Source organism: Telopea speciosissima, unplaced genomic scaffold (genome assembly GCF_018873765.1).
Source record: "Telopea speciosissima isolate NSW1024214 ecotype Mountain lineage unplaced genomic scaffold, Tspe_v1 Tspe_v1.0130, whole genome shotgun sequence".
NCBI lineage: Eukaryota > Viridiplantae > Streptophyta > Magnoliopsida > Proteales > Proteaceae > Telopea > Telopea speciosissima.
In genome coordinates, this window is record NW_025317466.1 from 7,204 (window position 1) to 33,174 (window position 25,971).

The 25,971-nt window shown below is 41.5% G+C and overlaps 1 protein-coding gene across 1 annotated transcript; it reads right to left on the reverse strand.

The window, feature by feature from the left end:
* Positions 1-1,328: 1,328 nt before the first annotated feature.
* LOC122647735 lies at positions 1,329-25,971 on the reverse strand. Its single transcript, XM_043841069.1, has 4 exons — positions 24,718-25,971; positions 23,816-24,615; positions 23,318-23,701; positions 1,329-1,797 (listed from the first exon to the last, which is right to left on the reverse strand). The coding sequence occupies exons 1-4, from the start codon at positions 25,969-25,971 to the stop codon at positions 1,329-1,331; spliced, it is 2,907 nt and encodes a 968-aa protein (XP_043697004.1).

Below are 25,971 nucleotides of genomic sequence, written 5' to 3' on the forward strand. Positions count from 1 at the left end.
AAGGTTAAAAGAGTTGTGTTTAGTTTGAAAGACTCTAAAGCCCCAGGGCCCGATGGTTTCGGGGCTGGCTTTTACAAGCACTCGTGGGAGGTCATTGGTGAGGAGCTAACACATGCTGTCCAATGGTTCTTTGCAAACTCCTTCATGCCCCGTTCTATTAATGCAACCTTTATTACTTTGGTTCCAAGTCCGGGATGTCTCCACTTTTTGGGGTTTCGCCAATTGCTTTATGCAATCTCCTATACAAGATTATTACTAAAATCCTCTCCAATAGGATCCAGCATGTTATTGGGAGTGTGGTCAGCCATAATCAGTCAGCTTTCATCAAGGGCAGGTCTATTGTTGACAATATTCTTGTTTGCCATGATATTGTGCGAGGTATCGAACAAAAAGCTGCCAGCCCTACTGCAGTTTTGAAGGTGGATCTTCACAAGGCCTACGACTCTCTAAGTAGGAAATTTTTGATTGATGTGATGGGAAGAATGGGATTCTCGATAAGTTCATAGGGTGGGTGAAGGCCCGTGTAACCACTCCTATGTTCTCTGTCCTAATAAATGGTAGCCCGGCTGGTTTCTTCAATGGAGCGAGAGGGATTAGACAAGGGGATCCACTGTCCCCTATCCTGTTCACCCTTGCTATGGAGGCCTTCACTGGAATTATGCGAAGGCTTGAGATTGATGGTCAGATTAAGCTGCTGCCCCGCTGTAAATCATTTCACCTTTCACACCTCATTTTTGCAGATGATCTTATGATTTTTGTGAAGGGGAACCGCGATTCTATTTTAGCTAGTTTGGGGGTCTGGATGAGTTTGCTGCCCTCTCCGGGCTTCAACTTAACAGATCTAAGTCCTCTATTATTTTAGGGGGCCTTACCCAAACTAGTAGTCTGGAACTTTTGGATTTAACGGGTTTTTCGGAAACCAAGCTGCCTATTAGGTACCTTGGAGTTCCTCTTGTGTCCGGCAGGTTATCCATGAAAGATTGCAGCCCCATCTTGGACTTGGTTCGTCGAAAGTTGGAAGGGTGGAAGGCTAGATTCCTCTCTTATGCTGGTCGTCTTCAACTCTTAGCTTCAGTTCTTCAAGGAAGTTACATTTTGGGCAGGATTTTCGGCCTTCCTGGTAATGTTATCACCAAGCTGGAGTCTATGTTCTCTAACTTCCTTTGGTCAGGTCCCTCTCTTCAAAGGAAGACCCACTTTATTTCTTGGGATGCGATCGTAAACCAAGATCGAGGGAGGTTTGGGAATCAAGCGGATCAAAGAAATGAACATTGCTGGAATTATGAAGCAAATTTGGTGGATTGCCTCCAAGCAGGATCGGCTTTGGGTTAAGTGGGTTCAGCAAAGATACTTAAAGCAAGAGTCTCTTTGGAGATCAAGGGTCTCAATAACTGCTCCTGGAGTGGCGTAAAGTTTTGAAGTATAGGGACAAAGCCCTTCCCCTTATCAAAACTATCATTGGGGATGGGGCTGCTACAAAGCTTTGGCTTGATAATTGGCACCCATTTGGAGTTCTCTTGAATAGATTTGGTAGCAGGATATGCTACGACGCAGGCTCCTACTCTCTTGCTGCCCGACATGCGTGTGTCAAGGAGATTGTGCGTGATGGAGATTGGTACCCTGGCCCCTCTACATCTTTTAACCTCATTGATATATGGAGGGCCCTTCCAACCATTGAAAAATTTCACGATGAGGTTCGGATTTGACAGTTTGGATTGGCAACTCTTGGGTAATTTCACTTCCAAATCAGCTTGGAATGCTGTCCGCACAAGAACTGCCCGACAGATTGGAGTGAAGCTGTTTGGTTTGAAAGGGGATTAATTCCCATTGCTTTATAGCTTGGAGATGCCTTTCGGATGCCCTCCCTACAAGGGACAACCTCATTCATAGACATATTCGGCTCCTCATCATTGTGAGTTTTTCTTTGGAACCGAAAGCAGAAATCATCTTTTCTTTGGGTGCCCCTTCTCTACGGACATTTGGAAAATTATTTATGAGCTTTGCTTTCATGATGGAACCATGCCAAGCAATGTCATTGATGCAGCCATCTCGGTTAGATATGCCGCAGTAGAGCAGGAAGTTGGGGCTGGTCACCAAGCTTGCTTTCGTGCCACAATCAAGCATATCCGGTGGAGAGAAATTTCAGAATTTTCAGGAACAAAATCAGACCTAAGGACCAGATCATAGGGGCTATAAAGGGGGATGTTCTTGGCAGATTATCTTCCATTTCTTTGGTGGGTGACCCTACTACGCCAACCTTCATATTGCTGCCAAATGGGGTCTTCAAGTTCATTGGGCTGCTCGAATTCCAAAGGCCTGCTCTTGGTTTGCCCCTAATCCGAATATGGTTGCTCTCCATTGTGATGGGTCTCTTGCAGATGACAAAGCAAGTTTTGGGGGCCTCATTCGTGATGGATGTGGGGACCCCATAGCTGCCTATGCTGGTCTAGGGGAAGATCTTTCGGTCTGTCCATGGAGTTTAAGGCTATTTACAAAGGAATTTCCCTTTGTATCGAGAAGGGTTTGTATGATGTTTCGTTAGGTCGGATTAAGCTGGCCGTCGACATTTTGAATGGGCAGATCTGGGCCCTGGCAAATCCTTATTTTGAAAAGTAAGATCCTCTCCAAGTTTAGGCTGCTGAGGTCTAAAGAATTAGTTCATGTTTGAGAGAACAGAACCAGCCCGCAGATTTCATGGCTTCCTCCCATCGACCCCTCTGGAACCTATTGGGAGCCTGAGTCTTTCCCTCTGGAGCTGACCATTCTCATAAAGAAAGATAAGGAGCTAGTAACCTATTATAGGATGTAGCCTTAGGGGTTTTCTTTCTCCCTGCTGTTGGATAGGGCCTGTCCTATCTTGCTTAGGGTCCTTTTCCCCGTTTTTGGGTTCTTAAAGGATGCCTTTCTTTGTACATTTTTCTTTTCTTAGTAATACAAATCCTACTTATAAAAAAAAAAAAAAGATTGGGTGGGTCGTTCGGGGTTATTTGGGGGCATACTTTTCAGCCGTGAGATTTTCAGAAAAGTTTCCTTATCTCTTTTTAGACGTGTGGATGCGATGTAGAGGGTCGTGACCATCCAATCGATACCTATTTCAACATATGTTCATTTTTGGTTTAAACCAGACCTGGTGGGTCGTCTGGGGTTATTTGGGGGCATTTCTATACTTTTTTGGGCTTGGCATTTTTTAGGTGTCGTTATCCCGTTTTAGACGTGTGGATGCGATGTTGAGAGTCGTGTTCGTCGAATCGATACCTATTTCAACATATGTTCATTTTCAGTTTAAACCAGACCGGGTGGGTCATTTGGGGTTATTTGGGGGCATTTCTATACTTTTTTGGGCTTGGCATTTTATAAGTGTCGTTATCTCTTATTAGACGTGTAGATACGATGTTGAGGGTTGTGACCGTCGAATTGATACCTATTTCAACATATGTTCATTTTCGGTTTAAACCAGACCAGGTGGGGCATCTGGGGTTATTTGTGGGCATTTCTTTAATTTTTTGGGCTTGGCATTTTTTAGGTGTTGTTATGCCTTATTAGACGTGTGGATGCGATGTTGAGGGTCATGTTCGTCGAATCGATACCTATTTCAACATATGTTCATTTTCAGTTTAAACCGGACTGGGTGGGTCATTAGGGGTTATTTGGGGGCATTTCTGTGCTTTTTTGGGCTTGGCATTTTCTAGGTGTCGTTATCCCTTCTTAGACGTGAGGATACGATGTTGAGGGTCGTGATCGTCGAATTGATATCTTTCAACATATGTTCATTTTCAGTTTAAACCACACCGGGTGGGGCGTTTGCGGTTATTTTGGGGCATTTCTATACTTTCTTGGGCTTCGGATTTTCTAAAAAGTATCCTTATCACTTATTAGACGTGTAGATGCGATGTTCAGGGGTCGTGACCTTCGAATCGATACCTCTTCCGGCATTTGTTCTTTTTCGGTTTAAACCAAATCGGATGGGTCGTTTGGGGTTATTTAGGGGAATTTCTGTACTTTTTTGGGTTTGGGATTCTCTAACAAGTGTCCTTATCTCTTATTAGACGTGCGGATGCGATGTTCAGGGTCATGACCTTTGAATTGATACCTATTTTGGCATAAGTTCACTTTTGGTTAAACCAGATCGGGTGGGTCGTTTGGGGTTATTTGGGGGCATATTTGTACTTTTTCGATCTTGAGATTTTCAGAAAACTTTCCTTATCTCTTATTAGACATGTGGATGCGATGTTGAGGGTCGTGACCGTCCAATCGATACCTATTTCAACATATGTTCATTTTTGGTTTAAACCAAACCGGGTGGGTCGTCAGGGGTTATTTTGGGGCATTTCTATACTTTTTTGGGCTTGGCATTTTTTAGGTGTCGTTATCCCTTATTAGACGTGTGGATGCGATGTTGAGGGACGTGTTCGTCGAATCGATACCTATTTCAACATATGTTCATTTTCAGCTTAAACCAGACCGGGTGGGTTGTTTGGGGTTATTTGGGGGCATTTCTGTACTTTTTTGGGCTTGGCATTTTCTAGGTGTTGTTATCTCTTATTAGACGTGTGGATACGATGTTGAGGGTCGTGACCGTCGAATTGATACCTATTTCAACATATGTTCATTTTCCGCTTAAACCAGACCAGGTGGAGTGTTTGCGGTTATTTAGGGGCATTTCAATAGTTTCATGGGCTTTGGATTTTTTAAAAAGTGTCCTTATCACTTATTAGACGTGTAGATGCGATGTTGAGGGTCGTGACCTTCAAATCGATACCTATTTTGGCATATGTTCATTTTCAGTTTAAATCGGACCGTGTGTATCGTTGGGGGTTATTTGGCTGCATTTCTGTACTTTTTTGGGTTTGGTATTTTTTAAAAAGTGTCCTTATCTCTTATTAGACGTGTGGATGCGATGTTGAGGGTCGTGACCTTCGAATCGATTCCTATTTCAGCATATGTTCATTTTTGGTTTAAACCAGACCAAGTGGGTCGTTTGGTGTTATTTGGGGGCATATTTGTGCTTGTTTGGGCTTGGGATTTTCTAAAAAGTGCCCTTATCTCTTGTTAGACATGTGGATGCGATGTCGAAGGTTGTGACCTTCGAATCGATACATATTTTGACATATGTTTATTTTCAACTTAAACCAGACCGGGAGGGTCGTTTGGGGTTATTTGGGGGCATTTCTGTACTTTATTTGCGTTTGGTATTTTCTAAAAAGTGTCCTGATCTTTTACTAGACGTGTCGATGCGATGTTGAGGGTCGTGACCTTTGAATCGATACCTCTTCCGGCATATGTTTTTTTTCGATTTAAACCAAACCGCGTGGGTCGTTTGGGGTTATTTGGGGGCATTTCTGTACTTTTTTGGGCTTGGCATTTTCTAGAAGGTGTCGTTATCTCTTATTAGACTTGTGGATGTGATGTTGTGGGTCGTGACCTTCGAATCGATTCTGATTCAAGCATATGTTCATTTTCGATTTAAACCAGACCGGGTGGGTCGTTTGGGGTTATTTGGGGGCATTTCTGTACTTTTTTGGGCTTGGCATTTTCTAGGTGTCGCTATCTCTTATTAGACGTGTGGATATGATGTTGAAGGTCGTGACCGTCGAATCGATATATGTTTCGACATATGTTTATTTTTTATTTAAACCAGACCAGGTGGTTCGTTTGGGGTTATTTGGAGGCATTGTTGTACTTTATTTGCTTTTGGTATTTTCTAAAAAGTGTCCTGATCTCTTATTAGACGTGTCGATGCGATGTTGAGGGTCGTGACCTTCGAATCGATACCTCTTCCGGCATATATTCTTTTTCGGTTTAAACCAAACAAGGTGGATCGTTTGGGGTTATTTGGGGGCATTTCTGCACTTTTTAGGGCTTGGCATTTTCTAGAAGGTGTCATTATCTCTTATTAGACATGTGGATGCGATGTTGAGGGTCGTGACCTTCGAATCGATTCCTATTTCGATATATGTTCATTTTTAGTTTAAACCAGACCGGGTGTGTCGTTTGAAGTTATTTGGCGGCATTTCTGTCCTTTTTTGGGTTTGGTGTTTTCTTAAAAGTGTCCTTATCGCTTATTAGACGTGTAGATACGACGTTGTCGGTCGTGACCTTCGAATCGATACCTATTTCGGCATATGTTCATTTTCGGTTTAAACCAAACCGGGTGGGTCGTTTGGGGTTATTTGGCGGCATTTCTATAGTGTTTTTGGTTTGGGGTTTTCTAAAAAGTGTCCTTATCTCTTATTAGATGTGTGGATGCGATGTTGAGGGTCGTGACCTTCGTATCGATACCTAGTTTGGCATATGTTCATTTTTCGTTTAAACCTGACCGGGTGGGTCGTTTGGGGTTATTTGGGCGCATCTCTATACTTTTTTGGGTTTGGGATTCCCTAACAAGTGTCCTTATCACTTATTAGACGTGTGGATACGATGTTGAGGGTCTTGACCTTCGAATCGATACCTATTTCGACATATGTTCATTTTCGATTTAAACTAGACTGGGTTGGTCGTTTGGGGTTATTTGGGGGCATTTCTATACTTTTTTGGGTTTGGCAGTTTCTAGGTGCCGTTATCTCTTATTAGACGTGTGGATGTGATGTTGAGGTATATGACCTTCGAATCGATACCTATTTCGATATATGTTCATTTTTAGTTTAAACCCGACCGGGTGGGTCGTTTGGGGTTATTTTACGACATTTCTGTATTTTTTTGGGTTTGGGATTTTCTAAAAAGTGTCCTTATCTTTCATTAGACGTGTGGAAGCGATGTTGAGGGTCGTGACCTTTGAATCGTTACCTATTTCAGCATATCTGTACTTTTTTAGGTTTGGTGTTTTCTAAAAAGTGTCCTTATCTCTTATTAGACATGTGGATGCGATGTTGAGGGTCGTGACCTACGAAGCATTACCTATTTCGGCATATGTTTATTTTTGGGGTAAACCAGACGGGGTGGGTCGTTTGGGGTTATTTGGGGCATTTTTGTACTTTTTTGGGTTTGGTATTTTCATAAAAGTATCCCTTTCTCTTATTAGATGTGTGGATACGATGTTGAGGGTCGTGACCTTCGAATCGATACCTATTTCGGCATATGTTCATTTTTTGTTTAAACAAGACCAGGTGGGTTGTTTGGGGTTATTAGGGGGCATTACTGTACTTTATTTGCTTTTGGTATTTTCTAAAAGTGTCTTTATCTCTTATTAGACGTGTAGATGTGATGTTGAGGGTCATGACCTTCAAATCAAAACCTCTTTCGGCGTATGTTCTTTTTCGGTTTAATCCAAACCGGCTGGGTCGTTTGGGGTAATTTGGGGGCATTTCTATACACCTTTGGGCTTGGGATTTTCAAAAAGGTGTCGTTATCTCTTATTTGTCATGTGGATGCGATGTTGAGGGTCATGACCTTCAAATCGACACCTATTTCGACATAAGTTCATTTTCAGTTTAAACCAGATCGAGTGGGACGTTTGTTGTAATTTAGGGGCATTTCTGTACTTTTCAGGGCTTAGGATTTTCTAAAAGTTGTCCTTATCTCTTATGAGGCGTGTGGATGCGATCGGGTGGGTCGTTTGGGGTTATTTGTCCTTATCACTTATTAGACGTGTGATTGCGATGTTGAGGGTCATGACCTTTGAATCGATTCCTATTTCAGCATTTGTTCATTTTCGGTTTAAACCTGACCAGGTGGGTCGGTTGGGGTTATTTGGGGGCATATTTATGCTTGTTTGGGCTTGGGATTTTCTAAAAAGTGTCCTTATCTCTTGTTAGACGTTTGGATGCGATGTTGAAAGTTGTGACCTTCGAATCGATACATATTTCGACATATGTTTATTTTCAATTTAAACCAGACCGGGTGGGTCGTTTGGGGTTATTTTGGGGCATTTCTGTACTTTATTTGAGTTTGGTATTTTCTAAAAAGTGTCCTGATCACTTTTTGGACGTGTTGAGGCGATGTTGAGGGTCGTGACCTTCAAATGGCTACCTCTTCCGGCATATGTTCTTTTTCGGTTTAAACCAAACCGGGTGGGTCATTTGGGTTATTTGGGGGCATTTCTATACTTTTTTGGGCTTGGCATTTTCTACAAGGTGTCGTTATTTCTTATTAGACGTGTGGATGCGATGTTGAAGGTCGTGACCTTCGAATCGATACATATTTCGACAAATGTTTATTTTCGATTTGAACCTGACTGGGTGGGTCGTTTGGGGTTATTTGAGGGCATTTCTGTACTTTTTTGGGTTTGGGATTCTCTAAAAAGTGTCCTTATCTCTTATTAGATGTGTGGATGGGATGTTCAGGGTCGTGACCTTTGAATCGATACCTATTTCGGCATAAGTTCATTTTTGGTTAAACCATATCGGGTGGGTCGTTTGGGGTTATTTGGGGGCATATCTATACTTCTTTGGGCTTTAGATTTTCAAAAAAGTTTCCTTATCTCTTATTAGACGTGTGGATGCGATGTTGAGGGTCGTGACCGTCCAATCGATACCTATTTCAACATATGTTCATTTTTTGTTTAAACCAGACCGGGTGGGTCGTCTGGGGTTAGTTGGGGGCATTTCTATACTTTTTTGGGCTTGGCATTTTTTAGGTGTCGTTATCCCTTATTAGACGTGTGGATGTGATGTTGAGGGTCGTGTTCGTCGAGTCGACATCTATTTCAACATATGTTCATTTTCAATTTAAACCAGACTGGGTGGGTCGTTTGGGGTTATTTGGGGGCATTTCTGTACTTTTTTGGGTTTGGAATTTTCTTCCTTATCTCTTATTAGACGTGTTGATGCGATGTTGAGGGTCATGACCTTCGAATCGATACCTCTTCCGGCATATGTTCTTTTTTGGTTTAAACCAAACCGGGTGGGTCGTTTTGGGTTATTTGGGGGCATTTCTGTACTTTTTTGGGCTTGACATTTTCTAGAAGGTGTCGTTATCTCTTATTAGACTTGTGTGGATGCGATGTTTAGGGTCGTCACCTTTGAATCGATACCTATTTCGATATATGTTCATTTCTAGTTTAAACCAGACCGGGTGTGTCGTGTGGGGTTATTTGGGGGCATTTCTGTACTTTTTTGGGTTTGGTATTTTTTAAAAAGTGTCCTTATCTCTAATTAGACGTGTGGATACGATGTTGATGGTCGTGACCTTCGAATCGATACCTATTTTGGCATATGTTCATTTTTCGGTTTAAACATGACCGGGTGGGTCGTTTGGGGTTATTTGGCGGCATTTCTGTACTTCGTTAGATTTGGTTTTTTCTAAAAGGTATCCTTATCTCTTATTAGACATGTGGATGCGATGTTGAGGGTCGTGACCTACGAATCAATACCTATTTCGGCATATGTTCATTTTAGGTTTAAACCAGACCGGGTGGGTCGTGTGGGGTTATTTGGGGCATTTTTGTACTTTTTGGGTGTGGTATTTTCTAAAAAGTATCCTCGTCTCTTATTAGACGTGTGGATACGATGTTGATGGTCGTGACCTTCGAATCGATACCTATTTCGGCATATGTTCATTTTTGGTTTAAACCAGACCGGGTGGGTCATTGGGGTTATTTGGAGGCATTTCTATACTTTTTGGGTTTGGGATTTTCTCAAAAGTGTCCTTATCTCTTATCAGACGTGTGGATGCGAAGTTGAGGGTCGTGACCTTCGTATCGATACCTATTTCGACATATGTTCATTTTTCGTTGAAACCTGACCGGGTGGGTCGTTTGGGGTTATTTGGGGGCATTTCTATACTTTTTTGAGTTTGGGATTCCCTAACAAGTGTCCTTATCTCTTATTAGACATGTGGATGCGATGTTGAAGGTCGTGACTTTCGAATCGATACATATTTCAACATATGTTTATTTTCGATTTAAACCAGATTGGGTGGGTCGTTTGGGGTTATTTGGGGTCATTTTTGTACTTTATTTACATTTAGTATTTTCTAAAGAGTGTCCTGATCTCTTATTAGACGTGTCGATCCGATGTTTAGGGTCGTGACCTTCGGATCGATACCTCTTCCGGCATATGTTCTTTTTCGGCTTAAACCAAACCGGGTGGGTCGTTTGGGGTTATTTGGTTGCATTTCTGTACTTTTTTGGGCTTGACATTTTCTAGAAGGTGTCGTTATCTCTTATTAGACTTGTGGATGCGATGTTTAGGGTCGTCACCTTCGAATCGATGCCTATTTCGATATATGTTCATTTCTAGTTTAAACCAGACCGGGTGTGTCGTTTGGGGTTATTTGGCGGAATTTCTGTACTTTTTTGGGTTTGGTATTTTCTAAAAAGTGTCCTTATCTCTTATTAGACGTGTGGATGCAATGTTGAGGGTCGTGACCTTCTTATCGATATCTATTTCGGCATATGTTCATTTTTCGTTTAAACCTGTCCAGGTCTGTTGTTTGGGGTTATTTGGGGGCATTTCTATGCTTTTTTGCATTTGGGATTCCCTAACAAGTGTCCTTATATCTTATTAGATGTGTGGATGCGATGTTGAAGGTCGTGACCTTCGAATCGATACATATTTTGACATATGTTTATTTTCGATTTAAACCAGATTGGGTGGGTGGTTTGGGGTTATTTGGGGCCATTTTTGTATATTATTTGCATTTAGTACTTTCTAAAAAGTGTCCTGATCTCTTATTAGACGTGTCGAGGCGTTGTTTAGGGTCGTGACCTTCGAATCGATACCTCTTCCGGCATATGTTCTTTTTCGGCTTAAACCAAATCGGGTGGGTAGTTTGGGGTTATTTGGGGGCATTTCTGTACTTTTTTGGGCTTGGCATTTCTAGTAGGTGTCGTTAGCTCTTATTAGACTTGTGGATGCATTGTTGAGGGTCGTGACCTTCGAATCGATACCTATTTCGGCATATGTTCATTTTTCATTTAAACCTATCCAGGTCTGTTGTTTGGGGTTATTTGGGGGCATTTCTATGTTTTTTTGCATTTGGAATTCCCTAACAAGTGTCCTTATATCTTATTAGATGTGTGGATGCGATGTTGAAGGTCGTGACCTTCGAATCGATACATATTTTGACATATGTTTATTTTCGATTTAAACCAGATTGGGTGGGTCGTTTGGGGTTATTTGGGGCCATTTTTGTATATTATTTGCATTTAGTACTTTCTAAAAAGTGTCCTGATCTCTTATTAGACGTGTCGAGGCGATGTTTAGGGTCGTGACCTTCGAATCGATACCTCTTCCGGCGTATGTTCTTTTTCGGCTTAAACCAAATCAGGTGGGTAGTTTGGGGTTATTTGGGGGCATTTCTAGTAGGTGTCGTTATCTCTTATTAGACTTGTGGATGCAATGTTCATTTTCAGTTTAAACCGGACCGGTTGTGTCGTTTGAGATTATTTGGCCGCATTTCTGTACTTTTTTGGGTTTGGTATTTTCTAAAAAGTGTCCTTATCTCTTATTAGACGTGTTGATGCGATGTTGAGGGTCATGACCTTCGAATCGATACCTCTTCCGGCATATGTTCTTTTTCGGTTTAAACCAAATCGGGTGGGTCGTTTGGGGTTATTTGGGGGCATTTCTGTACTTTTTTGGGCATGGCATTTTCTAGAAGGTGTCGTTATCTCTCATTAGACTTGTGGATGCGATGTTGAGGGTTGTGACCTTTGAATCGATACCTATTTCGACATATGTTCATTTTTGGTTTAAACCAGACGGGATGGGTTGTGTGGGGTTATTTGGGGCATTTCTGTATTTTTTTGGCTTTGGTATTTTTTAAAAAGTATCCTTATCTCTGATTAGACGTGTGGATACGATGTTGATGGTCGTGACCTTCGAATCGATACCTATTTCAGCATATGTTCATTTTTCGGTTTAAACATGATCGGGTGGGTCGTTTGGGGTTATTTGGCGGCATTTCTGTACTTCTTTAGGTTTGGTATTTTCTAAAAAGTATCCTTATCTCTTATTAGACATGTGGATGCGATGTTGAGGGTCGTGGCCTACGAATCAATACCTATTTCGGCATATGTTCATTTTAGGTTTAAACCAGACCGGGTGGGTCGTGTGGGGCTATTTGGGGCATTTTTGTACTTTTTGAGTTTGGTATTTTCTAAAAAGTGTCCTTATCTCTTATTAGACGTGTGGATACGATGTTGACGGTCTTGACCTTCGAATCGATACCTATTTCGGCATATGTTCATTTTCTGTTTAAACCTGACCGGGTGGGTCATTTGGGGTTATTTGGCGGCATTTCTATACTTTTTTGGGTTTGGGATTTTCTAAAAAGTGTTCTTATCTCTTATTAGACGTGTGGATGCGATGTTGAGGGTCGTGACCTTCGTATCGATACCTGTTTTGGCATATGTTCATTTTTCGTTTAAACCTGACCGGGTGGGTTGTTTGGGGTTATTTGGGTGCATTTCTATACTTTTTTGCGTTTGGTATTCTCTAACAAGTTTCCTTATCTCTTGTTAGACGTGTGGATGCGATGTTGAAGGTCGTGTCCTTTGAATCGATACATATTTTGACATATGTTTATTTTTGTTCTAAACCAGATTGGGTGGGTCGTTTGGGGTTATTTGGGGCCATTTCTGTACATTATTTGCGTTTAGTATTTTCTAAAAAGTGTCCTGATCTCTTATTAGACGTGTCGATACGATGTTTAGGGTCGTGACCTTCGAATCGATACCTCTTCCGGTATATGTTCTTTTTCGGCTTAAACCAAACCGGGTGGGTCGTTTGGGGTTATTTGGGGGCATTTCTGTAGTTTTTTGGGCTTGACATTTTCTAGAAGGTGTCGTTATTTCTTATTAGACTTGTGGATGCGATGTTTAGGGTCGTCACCTTCGAATCGATACCTATTTCGATATATGTTCATTTCAAGTTTAAACCAGACTGGGTGTGTTGTTTGGGGTTATTTGGCGGCATTTCCGTACTTTTTTGGGTTTGGTATTTTCTAAAAAGTGTCCTTATCTCTTATTAAACGTGTGGATGCAATGTTGAGGGTCGTGACCTTCGTATCGATACCTATTTTGGCATATGTTCATTTTTCGTTTAAACCTATCCAGGTGGGTCGTTTTGGGTTATTTGGGGGCATTTCTATGCTTTTTTGCATTTGGGATTCCCTAACAAGTGTCCTTATATCTTATTAGACGTGTGGATGCGATGTTGAAGGTCGTGACCTTCGAATCGATACATATTTTGACATATGTTTATTTTCGATTTAAACCAGATGGGTGGGTCGTTTGGGGTTATTTAGGGCCATTTTTGTATATTATTTGCATTTAGTACTTTCTAAAAAGTGTCCTGATCTCTTATTAGACGTGTCGAGGCGATGTTTAGGGTCGTGACCTTCGAATCGATACCTCTTCCGGCATATGTTCTTTTTCGGCTTAAACCAAACCGGGTGGGTCGTTTGGGGTTATTTGGGGGCATTTCTGTACTTTTTTGGGCTTGGCATTTTCTAGAAGGTGTCATTATCTTTTATTAGACTTGTGGATGCGATGTTGAGGGTCATGACCTTCGAATCGATACCTATTTCAACATATGTTCATTTTCATTTTAAACCAGACCGGGTGTGTCGTTTGGGATTATTTGGCGGCATTTGTGTACTTTTTTGGGTTTGGTATTTTCTAAAAAGTGTCCTTATCTCTTATTAGACGTGTGGATGCGATGTTGAGGGTCGTGACCTACGAATTGATACCTATTTCAGCATATGTTTGTTTTCTGTTTAAACCAGATTGGGTGGGTCGTTTGGGGTTATTTAGGGGCATTTCTATACTTTTTTACGTTTGGGATTCTCTAGCAAGTGTCCTTATCTCTTATTAGATGTGTGGATGTGAGGTTCAAGGTCGTGACCTTTGAATCGATACCTATATCGACATAAGTTCATTTTTGGTTAAACCAGACCGGGTTGGTCGTTTGGGGTTTTTTCGGTGCATTTTAGAATTTTTTCTGGGCTTAGATTTTCTAGAAAGTGTCCTTATCTCTTATTAGATGTGTAGATGCGATGTTGAGGGTCGTGACCGTTGAATCGATACCTATTTCGGTAAATGTTCATTTTCGATTTAAACCAAATCGGGTGGGTCGCTTGGGGTTATTTTACGGCCTTTCTGTACTTTTTGGGTTTGGTATTTTCTAAGAATTGTCCTTATCTCTTGTTAGACGTGTGGATGCGATGTTGAGGGTCGTGACCTTTGAATTGATTCCTATTTCAGCATAAGTTCATTTTCAATTTGAACCAGATCGGGTGGGTCGTTTGGGGTTATTTGGGGGCATATCTGTACTTTTTTGGGCTTGAGATTTTCAAAGAAGTTTCCTTATCTCTTATTAGACATGTGGATCCGATGTTGAGGGTCGTGACATTCGAATCGATACCTATTTCGGCCTATGTTCATTTTCGATTTAAACTAGACCGGGTGGGTCGTTAGTGGTTATTTTGGGGCATTTTTGTATTTTTTTCGGCTTGGCATTTTCTAGGTGTCGTTATCTCTTATTAGACGTGTGGATACGATGTTGAGGGTCGTGACCGTCGACTCGATACCTATTTCGACATATGTTCATTTTCAGTTTAACCAGACCGGGTGGGTCGCTAGCGTTATTTTGCCGCATTTATGTATCTTTATGGGTTTGGTATTTTCTAAAAAGTGTCCTTATCTCTTATTAGATGTGTAGATGCGATGTTGAGGGTCGTGACCTTCGAATCGATACCTCTTCCGGCATATGTTCTTTTTCGATTTAAACCAAACCGTGTGGGTCACTTGGGGTTATTTGGGAGCGTTTCTATACTTTTTTGTGCTTGGGATTTTCTAAAATGTGTCGTTATGTCTTATTAGCCATGTAGATACGATGTTGAGAGTCGTGACCAAGAAATCGACACCTATTTTGACATATGTTCATTTTAAGTTTAAACCAGACAGGGTTGGTCGTTTCTGGTAATTTGGGGGCATTTCTGTACTTTTTAGCGCTTGGGATTTTCTGAAAGGTGTTCTTATCTCTTATTAGACGTGTGGATACGATGTTGAGGGTCTTGACCATCGAATTGATACCTATTTTGGCATATGTTCATTTTCGATTTAAACTAGATTTGGTGGGTCGTTTGGGGTTATTTTGGGGCATTTCTATACTTTTTTGGGTTTGAGATTCTCTAACAAGTGTCCTTATCTCTTATTAGACATGTGGGTGCAATGTTGATTAGACAAGTGACCTTTGAATCTATACCTATTTTGGCATATGTTCATTTTTAGTTTAAACCAGACCGGGTGGGGCGTTTGCGGTTATTTAGGGGCATTTGTATACTTTCTTGGGCTTCGGATTTTCTAAAAAGTGTCCTTATCACTTATTAGACGTGCAGATGCGTTGTTGAGGGTCGTGACCTTCGAATCGATACCTATTTTGGCATATGTTCATTTTCGATTTAAACCAGACCGGGTGTATCGTTTGGGGTTATTTGGCAATATTTCTATACTTTTTTAGGTTTGGTATTTTCTAAAAAGGGTCCTTATCTCTTATTAGACGTGTGGATGCGATGTTGAGGGTCGTGACCTTGGAATCGATTCCTATTTCAGCATATGTTCATTTTTTGTTTAAACCAGACCGGGTGGGTCATTTGGGGTTATTTGGGGGAATATTTGTGCTTTTTTAGGCTTGGGATTTTTTAAAAAGTGTCTTTATCTCTTATTAGATGTGTGGGCGATGTTGTAGATCGTGACCTTTGAATCGATATATATTTCGTCATAGGTTTATTTTCGATTTAAACCAGACCGGGTGGGTCGTTTGGGGTTATTTGGGGGCATTTTTGTACTTTATTTGCATTTGGTATTTTCTAAAAAGTGTCCTGATATCTTATTAGACGTGTCGATGCGATGTTGAGGGTCATGACCTTCGAATCGAAACCTCTTTCGGCATATGTTCTTTTTTGGTTTAAACCAAACCGGGTGGGTCGTTTGGGGTTATTTGGGGGCATTTCTGCATTTTTTGGGGCATGGTATTTTCTAGAAGGTGTCGTTATTTCTTATTACACTTGTGGATGTGATGTTTAGGGTCGTGACCTTCGAATCGGTACCTATTTCGACATATGTTCATTTTCAGTTTAAACAGGACCGGTTGTGTCATTTGGGATTATTTGGCGGCATTTCTGTACTTTTTTGGGCTTGGTATTTCCTAAAAAGTGTCCTTATCTCTTATTAGACGTGTCGATACGATGTTGAGGATCGTGACCTTCTAATCGATACCTCTTCCGGCATATGTTCTTTTTCGGTTTAAACCAAATCGGGTGGGTCGTTCGGGGTTATTTGGGGGCATTTTTGTACTTTTTTGGGCTTGACATTTTCTAGAAGGTGTCGTTATCTCTTATTAGACTTGTGGATGCAATGTTGAGGGTCGTGACCTTTAAATTGATACCTATTTCGGCATATGTTCATTTTCGGTTTAAACCAGACGGGGTGGGTTGTGTGTGGCTATTTGGGGCATTTCTGTACTTTTTTGGGTTTGGTATTTTTTTAAAAGTATCCTTATCTCTGATTAGACGTGTGGATACGATGTTGATGGTCGTGACCTTCAAATTGATACTATTTTGGCATATGTTCATTTTCGGTTTAAACATGACTGGGTGGGTCGTTTGGGGTTATTTGGCGGCATTTCTGTACTTCATTAGGTTTGGTATTTTCTAAAAAGTATCCTTATCTCTTATTAGACATGTGGATGCGATGTTGAAGGTCGCGACCTACGAATCAATACCGATTTTGGCATATGTTCATTTTAGGTTTAATCCAGACCGGGTGGGTCGTGTGGGGTTATTTGGGGCATTTCTATACTTTTTGGGTGTGGTATTTTCTAAAAAGTGTCCTTATCTCTTATTAGATGTGTGGATACGATGTTAACGGTCTTGACCTTCGAATCGATACCTATTTCGGCATATGTTCATTTTCGGTTTAAACCAGACCGGGTGGGTCATTTGGGGTTATTTGGCGGCATTTCTATACTTTTTTGGGTTTGGGATTTTCTAAAAAGTGTTCTTATCTCTTATTAGATGTGTGGATGCGATGTTGAGGGTCGTGACCTTCGTATCGATACATATTTCGGCATATGTTCATTTTTAGTTTAAACCTGATCGGGTGGGTCGTTTGGGGTTATTTGGGGGCATTTCTATACTTTTTTGCGTTTGGGATTCCCTAACAAGTGTCCTTATCTCTTAATAGACGTGTGGATGCGATGTTGAAGGTCGTGACCTTCGAATCGATACATATTTCAACATATGTTTATTTTCGATCTAAACCAGATTGGGTGGGTCGTTTGGGGTTATTTGGGGCCATTTCTGTACTTTATTTTTGTTTAGTATTTTCTAAAAAGTGTCTTGATCCCTTATTAGACGTGTCGATGCGATGTTTAGGGTCGTGACCTTCGAATCGATACCTCTTCCGGCATATGCTCTTTTTCAGCTTAAACCAAATAGGGTGGGTTGTTTGGGGTTATTTGGGGGCATTTCTGTGCTTTTTTGGGCTTGGCATTTTCTAGAAGGTGTCATTATCTCTTATTAGACTTGTGGATGCGATGTTGAGGGTCGTGACCTTCGAATCGATACCTATTTCGACATATGTTCATTTTCAGTTTAAACCAGACCGGGTGTGTCGTTTGGGGTTACTTGGCGGCATTTCTGTACTTTTTTGGGTTTGGTATTTTCTAAAAAGTGTCCTTATCTCTTATTAGACGTGTGGATGTGATGTTGAGGGTCGTGACCTATGAATTGATACCTATTTCAGCATATGTTCATTTTCTGTTTAAAGCAGATTGGGTGGGCCGTTTGGGGTTATTTGGGGGCATTTATGCACTTTTTTTCGTTTGGGATTCTCTAGCAAGTGTCCTTATCTCTTATTAGACGTGTGGATGCGATGTTCAGGGTCGTGACCTTTGAATCGATACCTATTTCGACATAAGTTCATTTTTGGTTAAACCAGACCGGGTCTGTCTGTCGTTTGGGGTTTTTTCGGGGCATTTTTGAACTTTTTCGGGCTTGAGATTTTCTAGAAAGTGTCTTTATCTCTTATTAGATGTGTAGATACGATGTTGAGGGTCGTGACCATCGAATCGATACCTATTTCGGCAAATGTTCATTTTTGGTTTAAAGTAGACCAGGTGGGTCGTTTGGGGTTATTTGGGGGCATTTCTATACTTTTTTGGGCTTGGCATTTTGTAGGTGTCGTTATCTCTTATTAGACGTGTGGATACGATGTTGACGGTTGTGACCTTCAAATCGATACCTTTTTTTTTTTTATAAGTAAGATGTATGTGTATAAAAAGAAAAAGAAAGAAAACAAAAGAAGGCAGCCTACTTCCAACCCTTAGACAACTCTGAGAGGGAGGAAAGGTCCCACACCCCCCGAGGAGATGCCCTCGGTAAAACAAGAGAAAGTCACCCAACCCAATCAAGGAGGTCTAAACTGGACCTTACCGGAGACATCATCATAAATGAATAGGTTAAGATGCTCAACCAAACCCGAAGGATATAAAATAGTCTCCCCATCACTAAGATCAATAGAAGCAATAAAATCCGTCGGCTGATTCAACTCCCTCCAAACATGCCTTATCTCATAACGAGCCAACTGGTTTAGGCTGGACAAAATCTGGAACTTCAAGGTATATACACTCCATGGGCAGCTGGAAACACCTGTAAGAATCTCGATAGCCAACTTCGAATCAGATCTGATGGACATATGGCGAAGCTCTCTCTGTAAGCACAGAGTAACCCCCCTGTAAATGGCTAGTAACTCCATATGAAGAACCGAGGCCTCCACACCTTTGTCGACATAAGCCAGAACTGGGTCACCCAAGGTATTGTGAATAAGGCCCCCGTAAGCAGCTCTCTCTCCACTCAAGGAACCATCATAATGCAAAGTAAACAAATCTGCCAGAGGTATGGGTCAGACACAAGCTTTGGGAATAACAGTAACCCATCTCACTTGTAAACCCCACATATAGACCAAGAACTGATTCCTAGGTGAATAGGCAACCGAAATAGGGCTTTGAGAGCCCTTAGTCACAACATCAAACTTAATAGCTTGGATAATAGCATCATAAGACCTTGCTTGATTACTGAAGAGACGCTGATTTCTCTCCCACCAAACATGATAGATTGTCGCACAAAAAGCCATCTTAGGGATAACATCCAAATTATCATTAACACACACCACCTTAACAAGCCAGTTAACCACATCAAGGAGGCTAGCCGGGCCTTTACCACCAAGGAAAAGCATAGAACTAACTCTATCCCAAATGCTTCTGGAAAAAGGACACTCAAAGAATAAATGGCTATGGCATTCCGAATTTCCCCAACAAAGAATACAATTCTGCCCAATATTTATATTCCTTCTTTGAAGCTGGTCTTTTGCGGGGAGCCCTGACATAAGGCATCTCCAAGCAGTACAGGAATGCCTAGGCAAAAAATCAGGAAACCAAACAAGCTTGTGCCAAGCTACCCTTATAGAACTACTCCTCACTTTCTCCCAAGCCCACTTTGTAGAAAAAATGCCATTAGCCGTACCTTTCCAAACAACAAGATCTGCCCTTCCATTAACAATGGGAATACTAGGGAGGTCTCTAAAAACAGTAATCAGATCAAAAGAGCCCTGAGGGGGAGAAAGCCATTGGCCATTCCTAATAAGATCAGAAACCAAGGCAAGCCTGGTGGAACCAACATCATATCGAATCCGATCACCAAAACTTTTAATCAAAACCCCTTTAGGGTGCCAATAATCCAACCATAGTCTAGTAGATTGGCCATTCCCAATAATATGATAGATATGGGGTTCAGCCAAGTCCCTATACTTAAGAATCTTCCTCCACACCCAAGAGCAATTTTGGGAATTCTTAACAGTCCAAATAGAATCATTTCTAAGGTATCGGGTCTACACCCATCTAACCCAAAGACTGTCCTTCCTAGAAGCATTCCACCAGATTTGCTTAAGGATACCCGCAGTATTCATATAAGAAATCCTCCTAATTCCAAGGCCCCCTTCAGCCTTAGGCTTCCAAATTCTTTCCCAAGAAATCTAATGAACATATTTTCGGTTTAACCAGACTAGGTGGGTCATTTGGGGTTATTTTGGGGCATTTCTATACTTTTTTGGGCTCAGGATTTTCTGAAAATTGTCCTTGTCTTTTATTAGACGTGTGGATGCGATGTTGAGGGTCGTGACCTTCGAATCGATACCTATTTCAACATATGTTCATTTTTTATTTAAAACCGACCGACTGGGTCAATTGGGATTCGTTGGGGGCATTTCTTTACATTTTTGGGTTTGGGATTCTCTAAAAAGGGTCCTTATCTCTTATTAGGCATGTGGTAGCGATGTTGAGGGTCGTGACCTTTGAATCGATACATGTTTTTGCATATGTTCATTTTCGGTTTAAACCAGACCGAGTGGATCATTTGTGGTAATTTGGGGCCATTTCTTTACATTTTAGGGCTTGGGATTTTCTAAAAGGTGTCTTTATCTCTTATTAGATGTGTGGATGCGATGTTGAGGGTCGGGACCATCGAATCAATACCTATTTCGGCATATGTTCATTTTTTGTTTAAAACAGATTGGGTGGGTCGTTTGGGGTTATTTGGGGGCATTTCTATACTTTTTTGGGTTTGGGATTCTCTAACACGTGTCGTTATCTCTTATTGGACGTGTGTGGATACGATGTGTGGGGTCGTGACCTTTTAATCGATACCGATTTTGACATATATTCATTTTCAGTTTAAACTAGACCAGGTCTGTAGTTTGGGGTTGTTTGGCGGCATTTCTGTACTTTTTTGGGTATGGTATGTTCTAAAAAGTGTCCTTATCTCTTATTAGACGTGTGGAAGCGATGTTGAGAGTCGTGACCTACAAATCGATACCTATTTCGGCATATGTTCAATTTCGATTTAAACCAGATCGGGTGGGTTATTTGGGGTTATTTAGGGCATTTCTGTACTTTTTTGGGTTTGGTATTTTCTAAAAACTGTCCTTATCTCCTATAAGACGTGTGGATACGATGTTGAGGGTTGTGACCTTTGAATCAATGCCTATTTCGGCATATGTTCATTTTCGGTTTGCACAACATTGGGTGGGTCGTTTGGGGTTTATTTGGCGGCATTTCTATACATTTTTGGGTTTGGGATTCTCTAAAAAGTGTCATTATCTCTCATTAGATGTGTGGATGGGATGTTGAGGGTCGTGACCTTCGAATCGAAACCTAATTCGGTACATGTTCATTTTAGATTTAAACCAGACCGGGTGGGACGCTTGGGGTTATTTGGCGGCATTTCTGTACTTGTTTGGGTTTGCTATTTTCTTAAAAGTGCCCTTATCTCATATTAGATGTTTGGATGCGTTGTTGAGGGTCGTGACCTTCGAGTCGATACCTATTTTGGCATATGTTAATTTTTTGTTTAAACCAGACCGGGTGGGTGGTTTGGGGTTATTTGGGGGCATTTCTGTTCTTTTTGGGTTTTTTATTTTCTAAAAAGTGTCATTATCTCTTATTAGACGTGTGGATGTGTTGTTGAGGGTCGTGACCTCTGAATTGATACTAATTTTGGCATATGTTTATTTTCGATTTAAACCCGAATGGGTGGGTCGTTTGGGGTTATTTGGGGGTATTTTTGTATTTTTTTGTATTTGGGATTTTTTAAAAAGTGTCCTTATCGCTTATTAGAAGTGTGGATGCGATATTGAGGGTCGTGCCCTTTGAATCGATACCTATTTTGACATATGTTCATTTTCAGTTTAAACCAGACTGGGTGGGTCGTTTGGGGTTATTTGGGGGCATTTCTATACTTTCTTGGGCTTTGGATTTTCTGAAAAGTGTCCTTGTCTTTTATTAGACATGTGGATGCGATGTTGAGGGTCGTGACCTTCGAATCGATACCTATTTGGACATATGTTCATTTTCGATTTATTTTGATCCGTGTGGGTCGTTTGGGTTTATTTGGGGGCATTTCTATACATTCTTGGGCTTCGGATTTTCTAAAAAGTGTCCTTATCACTTATTAGACGTGTGGATGCGATTTTGAGGGTCGTGACCTCCGAACCCATACATATTTCGACATATGTTCATTTTGGGTTTAAACCCGACCGGCTGGGACGATTGGGATTAGTTGGAGGCATTTCTATACTTTTTTGGGTTTGAGAATCTCTAAAAGGTGTCCTTATCTCTTATTAGCCATGTGGAAGAGATGTTGAGGGTCGTGACCTTCGAATCGATACTTGTTTTGGCATATGTTCATTTTCGGTTTAAACCAGACAGGGTGGGTCGTATGGGGTTGTTTGGGGGCATTTCGATACTTTTTTGGGCTTGGGATTTTCTAAAAGTGTCAGTATCGCTTATTAGACGTGTGGATGCGATGTTGAGGGTCGTGACCTTCGAATTGATACCTATTTTGACATATGTACATTTTCGATTTAAACCAGACCGAGTAGGTCATTTGGGATTATTTGGGGCATTTCTGTACTATTTTGGGATTGGTATTTTCTAAAAAGTGTCCTTATCTCTTATTAGAAGTGTGGATGCGATGTTGTGGGTTTTGACCTACGAATCGATACCTATTTCGGTTTATGTCCATTTTTGGTTTAAACTCGACCGGGTGGATCATTTGGGGTTATTTGAGGGCATTCTTATACTTTTTTGGGTTTGGGATTTTCTAAAAAGTGTCCTTATCTCTTATTAGACGTGTGGATGCGATGTTGAGGGTCGTAACCTTCAAATCGGTACCTATTTCAACATATGTTCATTTTCGGTTTAAACCAAAATGGGTGGATCGTTTGGGGTTATTTGGGGGCATTTCTATACTTTTTTAGGGTTATTTGGGGGCATTTCAAAAATGTGTTGTTATCTCTTATTAGATGTGTGGATGTGATGTTGAGAGTTGTGACCTTCGATTCGATACATATTTTGACATATCTTCATTTTTTATTTAAACCAGACCGAGTGGGTCATTTTGGGGGCATTTCTGCACTTTTTTGGGCTTGGGATTTTTTAAAAAGTGTCTTTTTTTTTTTATTTATAAGTAAGATTTGTATTACTAAGAAAAGAAAAATGTACAAAGAAAGGCATCCTTTAAGAACCCAAAAACGGGGAAAAGGACCCTAAGCAAGATAGGACAGGCCCTATCAAACAGCAGGGAGAAAGAAAACCCCTAAGGCTACATCCTATAATAGGTTACTAGCTCCTTATCTTTCTTTATGAGAATGGTCAGCTCCAGAGGGAAAGACTCAGGCTCCCAATAGGTTCCAGAGTGGTCAGTAGGGAAGGAAGCCATGAAATCTGTGGGCTGGTTCTGTTCTCTCCAAACATGAACTAATTCTTTAGACCTCAGCAGCCTAAACTTAGAGAGGATCTTACTTTTCAAAATAAGGATTTGCCAGGGCCCAGTGATCTGCCCATTCAAAATGTCGACGGCCAGCTTCGAATCCGACCTAACAGAAACATCATACAAGCCCTTCTCGATACAAAGGGAAATTCCTTTGTAAATAGCCTTAAACTCCATGGACAGCACCGAAAGATCTTCCCCTTGACCAGCATAGGCAGCTATGGGGTCCCCACATCCATCACGAATGAGGCCCCCAAAGCTTGCTTTGTCATCTGCAAGATACCCATCACAATGGAGAGCAACCATATTCGGATTAGGGGCAAACCAAGAGCAGGCCTTTGGAATTCGAGCAGCCCAATGAACTTGAAGACCCCATTTGGCAGCAATATGAAGGTTGGCAGTAGTAGGGTCACCCACCAAAGAAATGGAAGATAATCTGCCAATAACATCCCCCTTTATAGCCCCTATGATCTGGTCCTTAGGTCTGATTTTGTTCCTGAAAATTCTGAAATTTCTCTCCGACCAGATATGCTTGATTGTGGCACAGAACGCAAGCTTGGTGACCAGCCCCAACTTCCCTGCTCTACCTGCGGCATATCTAACCGAGATGGCTGCATCAATGACATTGCTTGGCATGGTTCCATCATGAAAGCAAAGCTCATAAATAATTTTCCAAATGTCAGTAGAGAAGGGGCACCCAAAGAAAAGATGATTTCTGCTTTCAGTTCCAGCCCAGCAAAACTCACAATGATGAGGAGCCAGAATATGTCTATGAATGAGGTTGTCCCTTGTAGGGAGGGCATCCGAAAGGCATCTCCAAGCTATAAAGCAATGGGAATTAATCCCCCTTTCAAACCAAACAGCTTCACTCCAATCTGTATGGGCAGTTCTTGTGCGGACAGCATTCCAAGCTGATTTGGAAGTGAAATTACCCGAAGAGTTGCCAATCCAAACTGTCAAATCCGGAACCTCATCGTGAAATTTTTCAATGGTTGGAAGGGCCCTCCATATATCAATGAGGTCAAAAGATGTAGAGGGGCCAGGGTACCAATCTCCATCATGCACAATCTCCTTGACACACGCATGTCGGGCAGCAAGAGAGTAGGAGCCTGCGTCGTAGCATATCTTGCTACCAAATCTATTCAAGAGAACTCCAAACTGGTGCCAATTATCAAGCCAAAGCTTTGTAGCAGCCCCATCCCCAATGATAGTTTTGATAAGGGGAAGGGCTTTGTCCCTATACTTCAAAACTTTACGCCAGACCCAGGAGCAGTTGTTGAGACCCTTGACTGTCCAAAGAGACTCTTGCTTTAGGTATCTTTGCTGAACCCACTTAACCCAAAGCCGATCCTGCTTGGAGGCAATCCACCAAATTTGCTTCATAATTCCAGCAATGTTCATTTCTTTGATCCGCTTGATTCCCAAACCTCCCTCTGATTTTGGTTTACAGACCGCATCCCAAGAAATAAAGTGGGTCTTCCGTTGAAGAGAGGGACCTGACCAAAGGAAGTTAGAGAACATAGACTCCAGCTTGGTGATAACATTACCAGGAAGGCCGAAAATCCCTGCCCAGTAAATGTAACTTCCTTGAAGAACTGAAGCTAAGAGTTGAAGACGACCAGCATAAGAGAGGAATCTACCCTTCCACCCTTCCAACTTTCGACGAACCAAGTCCAAGATGGGGCTGCAATCTTTCATGGATAACTCTGTGGACACAAGAGGAACTCCAAGGTACCTAATAGGCAGCTTGGTTTCCGAAAAACCCGTTAAATCCAAAAGTTCCAGACTACTAGTTTGGGTAAGGCCCCCTAAAATAATAGAGGACTTAGATCTGTTAAGTTGAAGCCCGGAGAGGGCAGCAAACTCATCCAGACCCCCCAAACTAGCTAAAATAGAATCGTGGTTCCCCTTCACAAAAATCATAAGATCATCTGCAAAAATGAGGTGTGAAAGGTGAAATGATTTATAGCGGGGCAGCAGCTTAATCTGACCATCAATCTCAAGCCTTCGCATAATTCCAGTGAAGGCCTCCATAGCAAGGGTGAACAGATAGGGGGACAATGGATCCCCTTGTCTAATCCCTCTCCCTCCATTGAAGAAACCAGCCGGGCTACCATTTATAAGGACAGAGAACATAGGAGTGGTTACACAGGCCTTCACCCACCCTATGAACTTATCTGAGAATCCCATTCTTCCCATCACATCAAACAAAAATTTCCTACTTAGAGAGTCATAGGCCTTGTGAAGATCCACCTTCAAAACTGCAGTAGGGCTGGCAGCTTTTTGTTCGATACCTCGCACAATATCATGGCAAACAAGTATATTGTCAACAATAGACCTGCCCTTGATGAAAGCTGACTGATTATGGCTGACCACACTCCCAATAACATGCTGGATCCTATTGGAGAGGATTTTAGTAATAATCTTGTATAGGAGATTGCATAAAGCAATTGGCCGAAACCCCGCAAAAGTGGAGACATCCCCTGACTTCGGAACCAAAGTAATAAAGGTTGCATTAATAAAACGGGGCATGAAGGAGTTTGCAAAGAACCATTGGACAGCATGTGTTAGCTCCTCACCAATGACCTCCCACGAGTGCTTGTAAAAGCCAGCCCTGAAACCATCAGGCCCTGGGGCTTTAGAGTCTTTCAAACTAATCACAACTCTTTTAACCTCATCTCCATTTACCTCCTTTCCAAGCTCCAT